Source organism: Pleurodeles waltl, chromosome 2_2, assembly GCF_031143425.1.
Source record: "Pleurodeles waltl isolate 20211129_DDA chromosome 2_2, aPleWal1.hap1.20221129, whole genome shotgun sequence".
NCBI lineage: Eukaryota > Metazoa > Chordata > Amphibia > Caudata > Salamandridae > Pleurodeles > Pleurodeles waltl.
Genome location: NC_090439.1, coordinates 727,019,441 through 727,040,597, shown reverse-complemented (window position 1 = coordinate 727,040,597; position 21,157 = coordinate 727,019,441). Strand labels below are relative to the sequence as shown.

General features: G+C 45.1%; 1 protein-coding gene across 3 annotated transcripts in view; it reads right to left on the bottom strand.

Moving 5' to 3' along the window:
• Positions 1-21,157, bottom strand: part of SULF1 (sulfatase 1) — a 416,210-nt gene that overhangs the window by 93,048 nt on the left and 302,005 nt on the right. For all 3 annotated transcript variants that reach the window (XM_069220304.1, XM_069220302.1, XM_069220303.1), the window contains 3 exons: positions 6,934-7,030; positions 6,748-6,842; positions 5,594-5,659 (listed from right to left, as the gene is read on the bottom strand). In XM_069220304.1, the coding sequence (XP_069076405.1) occupies positions 5,594-5,659; positions 6,748-6,842; positions 6,934-7,030 (258 nt within the window). The remainder of the gene's footprint in view (positions 1-5,593; positions 5,660-6,747; positions 6,843-6,933; positions 7,031-21,157) is intronic.

Sequence of the window (21,157 nt, the reverse complement as noted above, 5' to 3'; positions counted from 1 at the left end):
GGCACCTGGAGCAAAAGAGAAAACAGCATTCTCCACACCTGATGGGCATTACCAGTTTACTGTTATGCCCTTTGGTTTAAAGAATGCCCCTGCCACCTTCCAAAGGTTGGTGAATCAAGTCCTTGCTGGCTTGGAGTCCTTTAGCACAGCTTATCTTGATGATATTGCTGTCTTTAGCTCCACCTGGCAGGATCACCTGGTCCACCTGAAGAAGGTTTTGAAGGCTCTGCAATCTGCAGGCCTCTCTATCAAGGCATCCAAATGCCAGATAGGGCAGGGAACTGTGGTTTACTTGGGCCACCTTGTAGGTGGAGGCCAAGTTCAGCCACTCCAACCCAAGATCCAGACTATTCTGGACTGGGTAGCTCCAAAAACCCAGACTCAAGTCAGGGCATTCCTTGGCTTGACTGGGTATTACAGGAGGTTTGTGAAGGGATATGGATCCATTGTGACAGCCCTCACTGAACTCACCTCCAAGAAAATGCCCAAGAAAGTGAACTGGACTGTGGAATGCCAACAGGCCTTTGACACCCTGAAACAAGCAATGTGCTCAGCACCAGTTCTAAAAGCTCCAGATTATTCTAAGCAGTTCATTGTGCAGACAGATGCCTCTGAACATGGGATAGGGGCAGTTTTGTCAAATGATGATGGCCTTGACCAGCCTGTTGCTTTCATTAGCAGGAGGTTACTCCCCAGGGAGCAGCGTTGGAGTGCCATTGAGAGGGAGGCCTTTGCTGTGGTTTGGTCCCTGAAGAAGCTGAGACCATACCTCTTTGGGACTCACTTCCTAGTTCAAACTGACCACAGACCTCTCAAATGGCTGATGCAAATGAAAGGTGAAAATCCTAAACTGTTGAGGTGGTCCATCTCCCTACAGGGAATGGACTTTATAGTGGAACACAGACCTGGGACTGCCCATGCCAATGCAGATGGCCTTTCCAGGTTCTTCCACTTAGAAAATGAAGACTCTCTTGGGAAAGGTTAGACTCATCCTCTTTCGTTTGGGGGGGGTTGGGTAAGGAAATGCCTCCTTGGCATGGTTGCCCCCTGACTTTTTGCCTTTGCTGATGCTATGTTTACAATTGAAAGTGTGCTGAGGCCTGCTAACCAGGCCCCAGCACCAGTGTTCTTTCCCTAACCTGTACTTTTGTATCCACAATTGGCAGACCCTGGCATCCAGATAAGTCCCTTGTAACTGGTACTTCTAGTACCAAGGGCCCTGATGCCAAGGAAGGTCTCTAAGGGCTGCAGCATGTCTTATGCCACCCTGGAGACCTCTCACTCAGCACAGACACACTGCTTGCCAGCTTGTGTGTGCTAGTGAGGACAAAACGAGTAAGTCGACATGGCACTCCCCTCAGGGTGCCATGCCAGCCTCTCACTGCCTATGCAGTATAGGTCAGTCACCCCTCTAGCAGGCCTTCCAGCCCTAAGGCAGGGTGCACAATACCATAGGTGAGGGTACCAGTGCATGAGCATGGTACCCCTACAGTGTCTAAACAAAACCTTAGACATTGTAAGTGCAGGGTAGCCATAAGAGTATATGGTCTGGGAGTCTGTCAAACACGAACTCCACAGCACCATAATGGCTACACTGAAAACTGGGAAGTTTGGTATCAAACTTCTCAGCACAATAAATGCACACTGATGCCAGTGTACATTTTATTGCAAAATACACCCCAGAGGGCACCTTAGAGGTGCCCCCTGAAACTTAACCGACTATCTGTGTAGGCTGACTAGTTCCAGCAGCCTGCCACACTAGAGACATGTTGCTGGCCCCATGGGGAGAGTGCCTTTGTCACTCTGAGGCCAGTAACAAAGCCTGCACTGGGTGGAGATGCTAACACCTCCCCCAGGCAGGAGCTGTGACACCTGGCGGTGAGCCTCAAAGGCTCACCCCTTTGTCACAGCCCAGCAGGGCACTCCAGCTTAGTGGAGTTGCCCGCCCCCTCCGGCCACGGCCCCCACTTTTGGCGGCAAGGCTGGAGGGAACAAAGAAAGCAACAAGGAGGAGTCACTGGCCAGTCAGGACAGCCCCTAAGGTGTCCTGAGCTGAGGTGACTAACTTTTAGAAATCCTCCATCTTGCAGATGGAAGATTCCCCCAATAGGGTTAGGATTGTAACCCCCTCCCCTTGGGAGGAGGCACAAAGAGGGTGTACCCACCCTCAGGGCTAGTAGCCATTGGCTACTAACCCCCCAGACCTAAACACGCCCTTAAATTTAGTATTTAAGGGCTACCCTGAACCCTAGAAGATTAGATTCCTGCAACAACAAGAAGAAGGACTGCCCAGCTGAAAACCCCTGCAGAGGAAGACCAGAAGACAACAACTGCCTTGGCTCCAGAAACTCACCGGCCTGTCTCCTGCCTTCCAAAGAACTCTGCTCCAGCGACGCCTTCCAAAGGGACCAGCGACCTCTGAATCCTCTGAGGACTGCCCTGCTTCGACGACGACAAGAAACTCCCGAGGACAGCGGACCTGCTCCAAAAAGACTGCAACTTTGTTTCAAGAAGCAGCTTTAAAGAACCCTGCAACTCCCCGCAAGAAGCGTGAGACTTGCAACACTGCACCCGGCGACCCCGACTCGGCTGGTGGAGAACCAACACCTCAGGGAGGACCCCCGGACTACTCTACGACTGTGAGTACCAAAACCTGTCCCCCCTGAGCCCCCACAGCGCCGCCTGCAGAGGGAATCCCGAGGCTTCCCCTGACCGCGACTCTCTGAAACCTAAGTCCCGACACCTGGAAAAGACCCTGCACCCGCAGCCCCCAGGACCTGAAGGACCGGACTTTCACTGCAGAAGTGACCCCCAGGAGTCCCTCTCCCTTGCCCAAGTGGAGGTTTCCCCGAGGAAGCCCCCCCTTGCCTGCCTGCAGCGCTGAAGAGATCCCTTGATCTCTCATTGACTTACATTGCGAACCCGACGCTTGTTCTAACACTGCACCCGGCCGCCCCCGCGCCGCTGAGGGTGAAATTTCTGTGTGGGCTTGTGTCCCCCCCGGTGCCCTACAAAACCCCCCTGGTCTGCCCTCCGAAGACGCGGGTACTTACCTGCAAGCAGACCGGAACCGGGGCACCCCCTTCTCTCCATTGAAGCCTATGCGGTTTGGGCACCACTTTGAACTCTGCACCTGACCGGCCCTGAGCTGCTGGTGTGGTAACTTTGGGGTTGCTCTGAACCCCAAACGGTGGGCTACCTTGGACCAAGAACTGAACCCTGTAAGTGTCTTACTTACCTGGTAAAACTAACAAAAACTTACCTCCCCCAGGAACTGTGAAAATTGCACTAAGTGTCCACTTTTTAAATAGCTATTTGTGAATAACTTGAAAAGTATACATGCAATTGAAATGATTCAAAGTTCCTAATGTACTTACCTGCAATACCTTTCAAACAAGATATTACATGTTAAATTTGAACCTGTGGTTCTTAAAATAAACTAAGAAAAGAAATGTTTCTATAACAAAACCTATTGGCTGGATTTGTCTCTGAGTGTGTGTACCTCATTTATTGTCTATGTGTATGTACAACAAATGCTTAACACTACTCCTTGGATAAGCCTACTGCTCGACCACACTACCACAAAATAGAGCATTAGTATTATCTCTTTTTACCACTATTTTACCTCTAAGGGGAACCCTTGGACTCTGTGCATGCTATTCCTTACTTTGAAATAGCACATACAGAGCCAACTTCCTACATATATGTATATATATATATATATATATACACACACACATATATATAAGATAAGTAGGGTTGGATATTTTAAAGATCTGAATTATTGAAAACAACTCAAATGCACATTCTCACACACTACCTCTCAGCACTCCATGGGTTCCAATGTAACTGAGCATCAATGCCATATAACAGAGTATAACTACTCATTCATGTTACTTTACTGTTTAATGAGAAATCATTTATAGATCACTAATAGTCTGTTGACTACTTGGACATGACGGTTGCATCAATCACAATGTTTCTGCCTTGATTCTGTCTTTATAATTAACTATGCCCTCTAATAAATCAACAAGTAAGATGTTGCTTTAAGTCATCTAGAACAATCTGTATGATCACTTGTGCATGATAACCGTGTGCGTTAGTGCACACTATCGTAAACGGATAGACTCCTTAACAGTGCAACTACATTTAATCAGATATCTAAACACTCCATCACCACACCATTTCTAATTCCTTCCCTTGCTACCCATGATGAGATGTGAACAGATGTTGTGACTGCTGAACTAGCAATGAAACAACAATTGGCAAGGCCACTTGGCCATGCCGATACTGTATAACATGAACAAAAAGAAGGGGCAAAAATGTGTGTTGATGCGGCCGCTATGTCATTTTGTATGTGCGCATATGCAAGATGATGTATGCTTCCAAAATAACAATGATGCCTCATTTTATTTGCTAATCCGAAAGTGCTTTTTTATTTTAAGTATAACAAATGTAAAAATTTAAATAAAACAGTAAGACAGCAAGGTTGGGAGGCAACAGACAAGAAGGAAGAAACAGGGAGTAGGGAGGGGAAAAGCAGCACACAAGGGAGAGCAAGACAGGGGAAGAGGGAGAAGCACATGAACAAGAACGCACAACAGGCAGTTCAGGGGGAGGAAGCCACATGTATGTGAGAATAACAAGGAAACCTGTTGAAGAGATGCACACGAGGGAGGCAACTGGAAAAACATGGACTCTAATGGAGTGCTTAAGCAAAAAGAAAATAGTAGTTCCCTTAAAAAAGAGCAGTGGAAGGACACAAGGAAAAACACCAAGCTCCAGGGGAGAGACAAACCCAACATGAACAAGGTAAGCCACTGGATGAGAAGCAGGCTAATGTGAGTGACAATAAGTCCAGCTAAAGGTAAGTAGTGGGCGGGTGTTAAGCCCACTGTAAGTTCCTACTCAGCAGACAATAGGTCTTTTTCAACTAGACAGAACAGCTGTACTGTTTGGTAGGCTTGACCTTAAAAACACTGATCACAAATCAGTCACACGCAAGAACACACATATACAACACACATGCAGGCCCCCATCCACGCAGACAACACACAGACACATTGTAACTGCAGCTTGCTCTAACTAGAGACTGCCATTTCAAAAGAGTGTCTTTAAACTAGACACAGAAGCTTCAGAACCAATTCACAAGGCTACGTACTTACATGTGCAAACCAGACCAAAGTAAAGGTATGTGTGCATAGATTATATTCATTTACATTTACCATACACTCATACATTCAGTACACATGCTGATATGTATGCTTCATATGTATGTTATTCAAAGTACAATGATGTACAATGATGTCACATGTACTTTTTATTTATCATCAAGGTACATTATGTGCAAAAATGCAAACAAGATATGTTAGGCTAGGAACACTGCAGATTTTCTTTTGTTTATTTGAATTTTTTTCCAGTGAAACGTGTTTTAACATAATTGATCTCCCTTCCTACACACATTGTGAGAAAGCTCAGGAAAGAAGTGATGCTGGTAAGAGTAAAACTGACAATACAGGTAAACAAATAGCCAAACATTCCAAGGTGACTTACAGACGGGCAATAGAAAGCACAACACAAACACGCCACTCACTTGAAAGGGTGCATGTGGTTCTTCGATTTTTCCTTTGTCTTTGAACTTTTAACTTTCTTGTAATACCTGCTGGCAACAATCACATAGTTAGTTTGGTTCTGAACTTGACATCTGACCTTAGAAATCAATGTTATGTAGACTACATGAAGTATGATTGTGGAATTCTTTTTTTAATATAAGCAAACCTTGGGTTTCCTAGGATTACTTATATGCCCTAAGAGATTTAATGAGACCATCTTCAGACAATTTTAAGTATTCTATTTCTTTAGGACTCAAAAGCCACCATGCATTGATACTCCATTCACAAGACTGTCATTTACTTCTCCGACCAAAAGGCAACATTTTAAGGCATTGGATTGACAACATATAAGGGGTTTTCATTAATAGTGTGGCTTTTGGCTATAAAGGGGGTAGATGCCAGGACTTTGCCTGAAATATAGAAAACATTATTGGTAAGACAAAGGAATGTAAGTTAAGGATTACCTCCTTAAATGTACATATGAACTAGTGGATTTTCACCCTTGGGAAATCCAGCAGCTTAGGGTTCGGGATACACATGGCATGCACATGAAATCCAATGATCTGTGTAGATTCTCACGTATGGTCTTGGGGATATTGTAAATCCCCTACGTGGCTATGTAGGCAAACTGGAAGAGAATATGTGTAATTTGATGATTTCGACAGTCTACCTCATTATTTGTGGGCCTGGCCCAATAAAGCAGGAAAATTAAACATAAAGAAGTTTCAAAATATATACTTTCAAACCTGCATCTGGATTTCAGCCCCAGCATCAGCCTATACATTCACCTACACTTTAACGTCAGGGGGGACATTGGATTAACCACTAACATCTGAAAAGAGTGACTGAAGACAGATTCTCCTATGCACCTCACTGCTTGACTGGCTAGAAATGCCTTGTAAACAAGGGGGCTATTTTTAAAGAACAAAGTATTCAGGCAGCAAAAGAAGACAACAAAATCCAGTGGCGAGAAATAAAAGTACGCATTTGCAATGTAGGCACAGCACAGTTACACTGTATAAGCATTCACTGTTTCTGCTAAGACGAAGGATGATTTGACCATTGATCCTAAACAGTTGCTTTGTCAGTCCAACCGTTGTGGTGTACAATCTCACAATGGTTTCATATAGTTTACCCTTGTTTGCTGCAGTCACATTCATCGGGTTTTCTTCTTTTAAGGTGCCCTCTCACTTCTCTTAAATTCTTGATTTTGTCTTGAAGTGCTTCAATCTACAAAAAGATTCATGAACAAGCAAAACTCAGTTAACTTGGCCAAGAAGCAGTGTAATAGATCAAAACAGATTGCCAGATTTTAGCTAACCTCTTTATCAATGTATGCTTTATGATCCTTCCAGGCTTTGGATGACTGGTACAGTTCCCGCTCGCAATGCACCGTATCATTTGTAAGAATATAACACCTGCGAAAATATTGAAAATCAATATCCACTACAAGCTCTTCAATATGTGCACAGTACCACAGTGTAAGTTTAAAGTTGCTTTGCTGCAATAGCATAAGGCCACTTTTACTTAAGGATATACAGTAGGAAAAGTAGAATCATTTATCTCCTTTAATGCTAACCATTCAAATAACATCATCATACTCCAAGCTCTCATCATATTCCAACCGCAGGCAGATTTCTCTTTGAAGTATAGCACTTTGCCTAGATTCAGTGCAAATAGAAGGAAATGGAATTCAGTTGCCCAAAAGCACATACCGACAGATCCACAAAAAGACTACTTTCCAGCATATGTATATGACATATATTATATTCCTTTTTCTCTTTTGGGGTGGTGATGAACATTCATTGGTACAATATGTTAATATACTCAACAATAATGAGTTTAACATTCATTTGGATTTAAAATATAGCGCTTGTACCATTGAATTTTTGGATGTTCAGATAACTGTCCATAATGAGACTTTGCAGACGACTATATTTCGCAAACCAACTGCATGCAATTCCATTCTGCAAGGGAATAGTGGTCATCCCAAAGCTCTAAAATGGAGCATTCCTTATAGTAAATTTTTGCAGGCCCGTAGAATTTGTTCTGATGATGAATGCTTCAACATTGAAATTGCCACTATGATTCAAAGATTTTTAGACAGAGGTTACCCTTGGAAGATCCTAAATGATGCCCATCTGAGAGTATTGAACATGTCCAGAGAAAAATTACTCTTTAAATCAGGAGGCACAGAGGATATCTCCCAAGATAATAGATCTCCTCCGAGGCTGTTTCTTAAATTCAATTCACAACATTCTGAATTGAATAATATTACACAAAAAATTGGCATGTTTTGGGACATGACTCCTGCATTAAAGAGAGTGTGGGTTTACATCCCCAGATTACATATTGTAAAACCCTGTCATTAGGAGATCTTTTCGCTAGGAGTCTATTTTGTTCCAAGGTTAATCAATCCTGGTTATCTAAGAAAAGTCTGGGCTTCTGGAAATGTGGTCATTGTAAATCTTGTAAATATGCATATAACACTCATTCGTACACCACGTTTGAGGGCAGGGTCTGTGAAATAACTGATCGTATTATCTATGACACTGAGTATGTTGTATATGTGACAGAATGTGGCTGCCACAAAAAATATGTGGGCAGCACTATCCATAAATTAAAAGTGAGGTTTTTACAACATCTCAGAGCAATAAAAAAATCAGGATCGATCATATCCTTTAGCTAAACATTTCTGGGATGTTCATGAAGGCAATTGCAGTTCTTTGACTTTTTATGGGATAAAAACTATTGCTGTCAATCCCTGGGGTGGAAATAGAACAGCACTGTTAAGACAAACAGAATCCAGAATGATTTTATCATTAGGTTCTGAAAATCCGTGGGGACATAATCTAGATGCAGAACTTTATGTACATTTGTGAGAATCTGAACCTCATCCAGTTTTGACCTATATGTAATGGATTCTTTGCACAGAGTAAGTGTCACAGACATTGTAAATGATATCTTTCATTTTTGACCGTGAGTACTAGAACTGGACTATAGAACATTGTTGGTTTTTAACATTTGTAATTGCTTTTTTGCACATTTGGACTAGTATTTTGTATAGTATCAGTAACAAACTTTAATTAGCACTCTGGGGTGATTGTTAGGCGGTCGGTTTTCTGTCCACATTTTCATATTAAATTGGTCCTTTACTCCATATATAGGGACCATTTGTTGGATCTATATGATTAATATTAGAATATGATCTTCTATTTTGGCATAGATGAATATTGAGCAAGGTTACATTTTTTATTGGGAATTAACTGATTATATATTCTATATATGAATTTGATATTGTTGAGATGAATTGGGAAATTTAATTTTTTGCATCATTGATGAGGATATTAATATTTATTGACTTATATAAGTATGTCATATGTATGTGTTGAAATTATTTATTCTATCTGAAGAACATATATATTTTTTCTATTGATGAAGTGATTAATATTTATTAATTTATATACTAATTTATACATAAATTATCCTTAAATATGTGCTGAAAGTGATTTATAATATCTATTTTAGAACATATTTTCCCCATGTATTGGAAGAATAGATGTTGAAAATCAATTGTTTCTATAATAGGATGACATACTGTGCCATGGTAGATATATAACAGTAGTATATATGATCCTGATTCAATTATATGGATGTTATTTAGTAGTTTAGATTGAAGATAACCATGTTACAATATGGCCCCCGTGTTTTCTAACATCTCAGTTATGTTGCTGAAATTAAAGAAGGACTATAAGATTTAAATAGGTAGGTGCAAAAATGTCTGCCAATGTCCAGTTGAAGGCGTTGACATTTAGCCGGGACAGCGTGTGTTTGTTGTTTTTTGGCATTAACTTGATTATTATTATTATATATATTTTTTTAGTAACTTTTTTTAATCTATTCTGGTGTGCCTTTATGAGTTTTTCTTCAATAAATGGAGTCGACGATTTTTCACATGAATTAATTTTGAATTGTTTTCATTATCTACTTTCCACGATCTCCTGGATATTGTGCAGCCATTTGGTGATAAAATACGTCGCACTGTTCTCTGAAACTTATATATATATATATTGTGTAAATGGTTCTTCATTTTTTAAATTTACTGACTCACCAATGTTAGGTGAAGACTACTGAGCAGTTACTTTAAAAAATATCTGAAATTCAGCATTTCTGTTGCACAAATTGTGCTGATTTTAATATAGTTAAAATGGCATCTACTTGCCATGCTGACTATGGGACCAAATTGGGTTGAATCTTTTTTTTTTTTTGTTATGTTAAGAATTCTCTAATGCCTGTGTTCCTAAGGAATTAGATATGCTTTCTCTTGCTCCTGTATGCTGCTGGTAAAGTTAACTGTAGCTTCAATTAAGTTTATGCTTAGTAGCTGCTGAGTGCAGCACGTACAGAAATGTGTCTTGCACGTTAGTCTGTAATTGTGAAACTATCCTGTGTAAATATCGTATCATCATAATCTGCATTCAGTTATCAAAGTTAAATTATCATGTTGGTGGATGCCTACATTTTTAAGGACACTTGTGCATCTGTGTTGTAAGTGCCAATATCTTGCTTCTAAAATTTCAAGGGTCAAGGTGCCAAATGTAAAGGCCTGGGTGATAAATGTAATATTGCCCTCTGTTTCATGACTGACAACCAATGGAGCATAGGGTTTTTCTGTGATTGTCGCTATTTCTATCAGATGCAAAACAGTGTCTGTATGAGCCACATCATTTCAAATCAGCATTATTATCATAGCTGATTGTCACACTAACAATGACATCTTGTGAATTTAGAGAAAATGCTTATGCAAACCCCTAAACCCACTGGTGAACAGTGGTATTACTGATGGATTGGCAAGATGGGTGCCTCGATGCATAATCTTGGCATTGCCTGTTTTCCTTGATTCAATTAGATGTATGTATTGAGTTCCTTCTTCCCAAAAGGCTTGATAAAAACTTCAATACTGATATTCCACTTGTGTTTGCAAACTGAAACTTGCTGTGTTTGTGTGTCTTGTTTCAGCAAGTAGTACATTATCTTTTTGCTCTCCATCCGGCTCAACGTGACCCAAGAGCTTGTGCAATGCCAGAGAAATAGTTCTGTGCTCCAGTACATTTATACCTAAGCTGGGGTTTTGCATGGACCACTTTCCACAATTGCATGAGTTAATGTCTTTTGTACGACCAAACAGACCAGAAGGATACATCGGTATACATTAAAGCAATCATACTTCAACATATACCACATTCTTCTTGGCTATATTTTAACTGTGTCAAAGTCCATGTGGACTAGGCCTCTTAAATGTCTGAGAGCCATATCTCAAAGACACAGATAAGGTGGTATTGGCACAGTAGCCCCGAAATAATCCATACTGTGTCACCACAGAGTATGTAGCGCTGAATTTTTCTTTACATGTTTGCAGATTTTGGCTTAGAAACATGCACCGAATGTAGGCCGCTATTACAGACAGGGCACACTGTCCTGGTTTGTGACATGGCGCACCATTAAGAAGGTGTGCAAGCTGCTTTGAAGTCGCTTTGTGTTTCTATGTGCAGTGGGCAACCCACCTTCACTTTAAGGAGCGGTTAGAGATCCCCCTGCAGGCAGCTGCAGTGAGTGCTTGCACCTGCCTTCTCAGGGGGATGTCTGGGTGGGGTCCATGGGACCCCATGCATCCCTTCCAGAAGGCTACCGTTGGGGTTGCAAAGACAGTACACCACTTTTTCGTAGCTCACTTTCATTGTACTGCCTAACGGTATGTTACCTCTACACTGTAATATCGTGCGGGCTCTAAGGCAAACGCTTCCCTCATTTGCATGGGGCCATACCCCAAGCAAACGAGGGCACGCCAGTGCTTAATTTGTGAATAAATAGTGCCGGTCCCGAAGCTCTGCTCAAAAGTCGGTGGCCAGTGCTGTTAAACTCTGGCACACCAAATATTAGGCTGGTAGTGTATACACTGTCCCTCACTCCCTGCCCTTTTTTCTTGCTATGGCTGGTTCCTTCTTGCTCCCTTTAAGACAGATTTACTGTATTTCACTGTCTCCATCTTTACGACGTGTGGTTTCCCTCTCGTGCAATCGGAAAATATCTGAGGCAGAAAATAAGTGCCAGCCCTCAAAAGTAAGTGCTGGTGCCCCCCCACCGCCAACCCTACAGCCCAAATTAAGCACTGGGGAATGCCCTCTGAAGATAGAACTGGTGCTATATGTGCGCCAGAGCCATCAGTAATACAGAAGGGGCTACACATGAGTCTGCAGCCTGTTCTGTAATACCATAGTGGCTCAGTGTAGGAAGTTGGCTCTGTATGTGCTATTTCAAAGTAAGGAATAGCATGCACAGAGTCCAAGGGTTCCCCTTAGAGGTAAAATAGTGGTAAAAAGAGATAATACTAATGCTCTATTTTGTGGTAGTGTGGTCGAGCAGTAGGCTTATCCAAGGAGTAGTGTTAAGCATTTGTTGTACATACACATAGACAATAAATGAGGTACACACACTCAGAGACAAATCCAGCCAATAGGTTTTGTTATAGAAAAATATCTTTTCTTAGTTTATTTTAAGAACCACAGGTTCAAATTTTACATGTAATAGCTCTTTTGAAAGGTATTGCAGGTAAGTACTCTAGGAACTTTGAATCATTACTTTAGCATGTATACTTTTTACATAAAACACAATAAGCTGTTTTAAAAGTGGACACAGTGCAATTTTCACAGTTCCTGGGGGAGGTAAGTTATTGTTAGTTTCAACAGGTAAGTAAGGCACTTACAGGTCTCAGTTTTTGGTCCAAGGTAGCCCACCGTTGGGGGTTCAGAGCAACCCCAAAGTTATCACACCAGCAGCTCAGGGCCGGTCAGGTGCGAAGGTCAAAGAGGTGCCCAAAACAAATAGGCTATAATGGAGAGAGGGGGGTGCCCCGGTTCCAGTCTGCCAGCAGGTAAGTACCCGCGTCTTCGGAGAGCAGACCAGGGGGGTTTTGTAGGGCACCGGGGGGACACTAAGTAGCACAGAAAGTACACCCTCAGCAGCGCGGGGGCGGCCGGGTGCAGTGTGCAAACACGCGTCGGGTTTCCTTCAGGTTTCAATGGGAGACCAAGGGGTCTCTTCAGCGATGCAGGCAGGCAAGGGGGGGGCTCCTCGGGGTAGCCACCACCTGGGCAAGGGAGAGGGCCTCATGGGGGTCACTCCTGCACAGAAGTTCCGTTTCTTTAGGGGCTGGGGGCTGCGGGTGCAGGGTCTTTTCCAGCCGTCGGGAAATGGAGTTCAGACAGTCGCGGTCAGGGGGAGCCTGGGGATTCCCTCTGCAGGCGTCGCTGTGGGGGTTCAGGGGGGACAACTTTGGTTACTCACAGTCGTAGAGTCGCCGGAGGGTCCTCCCTGAGTTGGTTGTTCTCCACCAGTCGAGTCGGGGTCGCCGGGTGCAGTGTTGCAAGTCTCACGCTTCTTGCGGGGAGTTGCAGGGGTCTTTAAATCTGCTCCTTGTAACAAAGTTGCAGTTCTTTTGGAGCAGTGCCGCTGTCCTCGGGAGTTTCTTGTCTTTTTCGAAGCAGGGCAGTCCTCAGAGGATTCAGAGGTCGCTGGTCCCTTGGAAAGCGTCGCTGGAGCAGGTTTCTTTGGAAGGCAGGAGACAGGCCGGTAAGTCTGGGGCCAAGGCAGTTGGTGTCTTCTGTTCTTCCTCTGCAGGGGTTTGTCAGCTCAGCAGTCCTTCTTCTTGTAGTTGCAGGAATCTAAAATCTTAGGTTCAGGGAAGCCCTTAAATACAAAATTTAAGGGCGTGTTTAGGTCTGGGGGGTTAGTAGCCAATGGCTACTAGCCCTGAGGGTGAGTACACCCTCTTTGTGCCTCCTCCCAAGGGGAGGGGGTCACATCCCTAATCCTATTGGGGGAATCCTCCATCTGCAAGATGGAGGATTTCTAAAAGTTAGAGTCACTTCAGCTCAGGACACCTTAGGGGCTGTCCTGACTGGCCAGTGACTCCTCCTTGTTGCTTTCTTTGTTTCCTCCAGCCTTGCCGCCAAAAGTGGGGGCCGTGGCCGGTGGGGGCGGGCAACTCCACTAAGCTGGAGTGCCCTGCTGTGCTGTGACAAAGGGGTGAGCCTTTGAGGCTCACCGCCAGGTGTTACAGCTCCTGCCTGGGGGAGGTGTTAGCATCTCCACCCAGTGCAGGCTTTGTTACTGGCCTCAGAGTGACAAAGGCACTCTCCCCATGGGGCCAGCAACATGTCTCTAGTGTGGCAGGCTGCTGGAACCAGTCAGCCTACACAGATAGTCGGTTAAGTTTCAGGGGGCACCTCTAAGGTGCCCTCTGTGGTGTATTTTACAATAAAATGTACACTGGCATCAGTGTGCATTTATTGTGCTGAGAAGTTTGATACCAAACTTCCCAGTTTTCAGTGTAGCCATTATGGTGCTGTGGAGTTCGTGTAAAACAGACTCCCAGACCATATACTCTTATGGCTACCCTGCACTTACAATGTCTAAGGTTTTGCTTAGACACTGTAGGGGCACAGTGCTCATGCACTGGTACCCTCACCTATGGTATAGTGCACCCTGCCTTAGGGCTGTAAGGCCTGCTAGAGGGGTGTCTTACCTATACTGCATAGGCAGTGAGAGGCTGGCATGGCACCCTGAGGGGAGTGCCATGTCGACTTACTCATTTTGTTCTCACTAGCACACACAAGCTGGTAAGCAGTGTGTCTGTGCTGAGTGAGGGGTCTCTAGGGTGGCATAATACATGCTGCAGCCCTTAGAGACCTTCCCTGGCATCAGGGCCCTTGGTACCAGAGGTACCAGTTACAAGGGACTTATCTGGATGCCAGGGTGTGCCAATTGTGGAATCAAAAGTACAGGTTAGGGAAAGAACACTGGTGCTGGGGCCTGGTTAGCAGGCCTCAGCACACTTTCAATTCAAAACATAGCATCAGCAAAGGCAAAAAGTCAGGGGGTAACCATGCCAAGGAGGCATTTCCTTACACAACCCCCCCCCCCAAACTAAAGAGGATGAGACTAACCTTTCCCAAGAGAGTCTTCATTTTCTAAGTGGAAGAACCTGGAAAGGCCATCTGCATTGGCATGGGCAGTCCCAGGTCTGTGTTCCACTACAAAGTCCATTCCCTGTAGGGAGATGGACCACCTCAACAGTTTTGGATTTTCACCTTTCATTTGCATCAGCCATCTGAGAGGTCTGTGGTCAGTCTGAACTAGGAAGTGAGTACCAAAGAGGTATGGTCTCAACTTCTTCAGGGACCAAACCACAGCAAAGGCCTCCCTCTCAATGGCACTCCAACGCTGCTCCCTGGGGAGTAACCTCCTGCTAATGAAAGCAACAGGCTGGTCAAGGCCATCATCATTTGTTTGGGACAAAACTGCCCCTATCCCATGTTCAGAGGCATCTGTTTGCACAATGAATTGCTTGGAGTAATCTGGAGCTTTTAGAACTGGTGCTGTGCACATAGCTTGCTTCAGGGTGTCAAAGGCCTGTTGGCATTCTACAGTCCAGTTTACTTTCTTGGGCATTTTCTTGGAGGTGAGTTCTGTGAGGGCTGTCACAATGGATCCATATCCCTTCACAAACCTCCTATAGTACCCAGTCAAGCCAAGGAATGCCCTGACTTGAGTCTGGGTTTTTGGAGCTGCCCAGTCCAGAATAGTCTGGATCTTAGGCTGGAGTGGCTGAACTTGGCCTCCACCTACAAGGTGTCCCAAGTAAACCACAGTTCCCTGCCCTATCTGGCATTTGGATGCCTTGATAGAGAGGCCTGCAGATTGCAGGGCCTTCAAAACCTTCTTCAGGTGGACCAGGTGATCCTGCCAGGTGGAGCTGAAGACAGCAATATCATCAAGATAGGCTGCACTAAAGGATTCCAGCCCAGCAAGGACTTGATTCACCAACCTTTGGAAGGTGGCAGGGGCATTCTTTAAACCAAAGGGCATAACAGTGAACTGATAATGCCCATCAGGTGTGGAGAATGCTGTCTTTTCTTTTGCTCCAGGGGCCATTCTGATTTGCCAGTACCCTGCTGTTAAGTCAAAGGTACTAAAGAATTTGGCAGCCCCTAATTTGTCTATTAGCTCATCAGCTCTAGGAATGGGATGAGCATCTGTCTTGGTGACAGAGTTGAGACCTCTGTAGTCCACACAAAACCTCATCTCTCTCTTTCCTTCTTTGGTGTGAGGTTTGGGGACTAAGACCACTGGGCTAGCCCAGGGGCTGTCAGAGTACTCAATTACTCCCAATTCCAGCATCTTGTGGACTTCCACCTTGATGCTTTCCTTAACTTGGTCAGACTGTCTAAATATTTTGTTTTTGACAGGCATGCTGTCTCCTGTGTCCACATCATGGGTACACAGGTGTGTCTGACCAGGGGTTAGGGAAAAGAGTTCAGCAAACTGCTGCAGGACCTTCCTGCAGTCAGACTGCTGTTGGCTAGAGAGGGTGTCTGAGTAGATCACTCCATCTACTGAGCCATCTTTAGGGTCTGATGAGAGGAGTTCAGGGAGAGGTTCACTCTCAGCTTCCTGGTCCTCATCTGTTACCATCAACAGATTTACATCAGCCCTGTCATGGAAGAGCTTAAGGCGGTTCACATGGATCACCCTCTTGGGGCTCCTGCTTGTGCCCAGGTCCACCAGGTAGGTGACCTGACTCTTCCTCTCTAGTACTGGGTAAGGGCCACTCCATTTGTCCTGAAGTGCCCTGGGAGCCACAGGCTCCAGAACCCAGACTTTCTGCCCTGGTTGAAATTCAACCAGTGCAGCCTTTTGGTCATACCACAACTTCTGGAGTTGTTGGCTGGCCTCAAGGTTTTTACTTGCCTTTTCCATGTACTCTGCCATCCTTGAGCGAAGGCCAAGTACATAGTCCACTATGTCTTGTTTAGGCTCATGAAGAGGTCTCTCCCAGCCTTCTTTAACAAGAGCAAGTGGTCCCCTTACAGGGTGGCCAAACAGAAGTTCAAAGGGTGAGAATCCTACTCCCTTCTGAGGCACCTCTCTGTAAGCAAAAAGCAGACATGGCAGGAGGACATCCCATCTCCTTTTGAGTTTTTCTGGGAGCCCCATGATCATGCCCTTTAATGTCTTGTTGAATCTCTCAACAAGGCCATTAGTTTGTGGATGATATGGTGTAGTGAATTTATAAGTCACTCCACACTCATTCCACATGTGTTTTAGGTAAGCTGACATGAAGTTGGTACCTCTGTCAGAAACCACCTCCTTAGGGAAACCCACTCTGGTAAAGATACCAATGAGGGCCTTGGCTACTGCAGGGGCAGTAGTCGACCTAAGGGGAATAGCTTCAGGATACCTAGTAGCATGATCCACTACTACTAGGATGTACATATTTCCTGAGGCTGTGGGAGGTTCTAGTGGACCAACTATGTCCACACCCACTCTTTCAAAGGGGACCCCCACCACTGGAAGTGGAATGAGGGGGGCCTTTGGGTGCCCACCTGTCTTACCACTGGCTTGACAGGTGGGACAGGAGAGGCAAAACTCCTTAACCTTCTGGGACATATTGGGCCAGTAGAAGTGGTTGACTAACCTCTCCCACGTCTTGGTTTGTCCCAAATGCCCAGCAAGGGGAATATCATGGGCTAAGGTCAGGATAAACTCTCTGAAACTCTGAGGCACTACCACTCTCCTAGTGGCACCAGGTTTGGGATCTCTTGCCTCAGTGTACAGGAGTCCATCTTCCCAATAGACCCTATGTGTTCCATTTTTCTTGCCTTTGGACTCTTCAGCAGCTTGCTGCCTAAGGCCTTCAAGAGAGGGACAGGTTTCTTGTCCCTTACACAACTCTTCCCTTGAGGGTCCCCCTGGGCCCAAGAGCTCAACCTGATAAGGTTCCAGCTCCATAGGCTCAGTTCCCTCAGAGGGCAGAACTTCTTCCTGAGAAGAGAGGTTCTCTTTTTGGTGTTGTGTTGCAGCTGGTTTCCCAGCTGACTTTCCTTTTCTCTTGGTAGGCTGGGCCATTTTTCCAGACTCCAGCTCTACTTTTTCACCCTGTGCCTTGCACTGTGCCCTAGTCTTGACACACACCAGTTCAGGGATACCGAGCATGGCTGCATTGGTTTTCAGTTCTACCTCAGCCCATGCTGAGGACTCCAGGTCATTTCCAAGCAAACAGTCTACTGGGATATTTGAGGAGACCACCACCTGTTTCAGGCCTTTGACCCCTCCCCACTCTAAAGTTACCATAGCCATGGGATGTACTTTAGTCTGATTGTCAGCGTTGGTGACTGGATAAGTTTGTCCAGCCAGGTATTGGCCAGGGGAAACCAGTTTCTCTGCCACCATGGTGACACTGGCACCTGTATCCCTCAGGCCCTCTACACTTGTCCCATTAATTAAGAGCTGCTGCCTGTATTTTTGCATGTTAGGAGGCCAGGCAGCCAGTGTGGCTAAATCCACCCCACCCTCAGAGACTAATGTAGCTTCAGTCTGACACCTGATTTGCTCTGGGCACACTGTTGATCCCACTTGGAGACTGGCCATTCCAGTTTTAGCTGGATGGGAGTTAGAAGTGGTATCTTTCTTGGGACAGGCCTTGTCTCCAGTTTGGTGTCCAGACTGACTACAGTTACGACACCAGGCCTTTTTGGGATCAAAGTTTTTACCCTTGTACCCAGAATTGTTTTGTGAAGAGGCTCTGGGCCCACCCTCCTGTGCAGGTTTTTGGGGGCCTGTAGAAGACTCTTTACTATCTTTGTTTTTGGCTGTCTCACCACCTTTCCCCTGGGGAGGTTTTGTGACCCCTTTCTTTTGGTCACCCCCTGTGGAAGTTTTGGACACCCTAGTCTTGACCCAATGGTCCGCCTTCTTTCCCAATTCTTGGGGAGAAATTGGTCCTAGGTCCACCAGATGCTGATGCAGTTTATCATTGAAACAATTACTTAATAGGTGTTCTTTCACAAATAAATTGTACAGCCCATCATAATCATTTACACCATTGCCTTGAATCCAACCATCTAGTGTTTTTACTGAGTAGTCTACAAAGTCAACCCAGGTCTGGCTCGAGGATTTTTGAGCCCCCCTGAATCTAATCCTATACTCCTCAGTGGAGAATCCAAAGCCCTCAATCAGGGTACCCTTCATGAGGTCATAAGATTCTGCATCTTTTTTAGAGAGTGTGAGGAGTCTATCCCTACACTTTCCTGTGAACATTTCCCAAAGGAGAGCACCCCAGTGAGATTTGTTCACTTTTCTGGTTTCACAAGCCCTCTCAAAAGCTGTGAACCATTTGGTGATGTCATCACCATCTTCATATTTTGTTACAATCCCTTTGGGGATTTTCAACATGTCAGGAGAGTCTCTGACCCTATTTATGTTGCTGCCACCATTGATGGGTCCTAGGCCCATCTCTTGTCTTTCCCTTTCTATGGCTAGGATCTGTTTTTCCAAAGCCAATCTTTTGGCCATCCTGGCTAACTGGATGTCCTCTTCACTGGAGTTATCCTCAGTGATTTCAGAGAGGCTGGACCCTCCTGTGAGGGAGCCAGCATCTCTGACTATTATTTTTGGAGTCAGGGCTTGAGAAGCCCTGTTCTCCCTAGATAGGACTGATGGAGGGGATTCTTCCTCCAGTTCACTATCATCCTCCTCTGTGTTATCCACAGAGGGGTTGGCTCTATCATACTCTGCCAACAGCTCCTGGAGCTGTACTTTGGTAGGTCTGGAGCCCATTGTTATTTTTCTTATGTTACAGAGTGACCTTAGCTCTTTCATCTGTAGATGGAGGTAAGGTGTGGTGTCGAGTTCCACCACATTCATATCTGTACTAGACATTATGTTTCTAAAAGTTGGAATACTTTTTAAGAAACTAAAACTAGTTCTAGAATCTAATTCAAACTTTTACAAACTTTTAAACTCTAAAAGAAATGCTAACAGAGACTAACACAAGGCCCTAGCAGGACTTTAAAGAATTTAGAAAACTTTTCAAATTGCAAAAATCAATTTCAAATGACAATTTTGGAATTTGTCGTGTGATCAGGTATTGGCGGAGTAGTCCAGCAAATGCAAAGTCTTGTACCCCACCGCTGATCCACCAATGTAGGAAGTTGGCTCTGTATGTGCTATTTCAAAGTAAGGAATAGCATGCACAGAGTCCAAGGGTTCCCCTTAGAGGTAAAATAGTGGTAAAAAGAGATAATACTAATGCTCTATTTTGTGGTAGTGTGGTCGAGCAGTAGGCTTATCCAAGGAGTAGTGTTAAGCATTTGTTGTACATACACATAGACAATAAATGAGGTACACACACTCAGAGACAAATCCAGCCAATAGGTTTTGTTATAGAAAAATATCTTTTCTTAGTTTATTTTAAGAACCACAGGTTCAAATTTTACATGTAATAGCTCTTTTGAAAGGTATTGCAGGTAAGTACTCTAGGAACTTTGAATCATTACTTTAGCATGTATACTGTTTACATAAAACACAATAAGCTGTTTTAAAAGTGGACACAGTGCAATTTTCACAGTTCCTGGGGAGGTAAGTTATTGTTAGTTTCAACAGGTAAGTAAGGCACTTACAGGTCTCAGTTTTTGGTCCAAGGTAGCCCACCGTTGGGGGTTCAGAGCAACCCCAAAGTTATCACACCAGCAGCTCAGGGCCGGTCAGGTGCGAAGGTCAAAGAGGTGCCCAAAACACATAGGCTATAATGGAGATAGGGGGGTGCCCCGGTTCCAGTCTGCCAGCAGGTAAGTACCCGCGTCTTCGGAGAGCAGACCAGGGGGGTTTTGTAGGGCACCGGGGGGGACACAAAGTAGCACAGAAAGTACACCCTCAGCAGCGCGGGGGCGGCCGGGTGCAGTGTGCAAACACGCGTCGGGTTTCCTTCAGGTTTCAATGGGAGACCAAGGGGTCTCCTCAGCGATGCAGGCAGGCAAGGGGGGGGCTCCTCGGGGTAGCCACCACCTGGGCAAGGGAGAGGGCCTCTTGGGGGTCACTCCTGCACAGAAGTTCCGTTTCTTTAGGGGCTGGGGGCTGCGGGTGCAGGGTCTTTTCCAGCCGTCGGGAAATGGAGTTCAGACAGTCGCGGTCAGGGGGAGCCTGGGGATTCCCTCTGCAGGCGTCGCTGTGGGGGCTCAGGGGGGACAACTTTGGTTACTCACAGTCGTAGAGTCGCCGGAGGGTCCTCCCTGAGTTGGTTGTTCTCCACCAGTCGAGTCGGGGTCGCCGGGTGCAGTGTTGCAAGTCTCACGCTTCTTGCGGGGAGTTGCAGGGGTCTTTAAATCTGCTCCTTGTAACAAAGTTGCAGTTCTTTTGGAGCAGTGCCGCTGTCCTCTGGAGTTTCTTGTCTTTTTCGAAGCAGGGCAGTCCTCAGAGGATTCAGAGGTCGCTGGTCCCTTGGAAAGCGTCGCTGGAGCAGGTTTCTTTGGAAGGCAGGAGACAGGCCGGTAAGTCTGGGGCCAAGGCAGTTGGTGTCTTCTGTTCTTCCTCTGCAGGGGTTTGTCAGCTCAGCAGTCCTTCTTCTTGTAGTTGCAGGAATCTAAAATCTTAGGTTCAGGGAAGCCCTTAAATACAAAATTTAAGGGCGTGTTTAGGTCTGGGGGGTT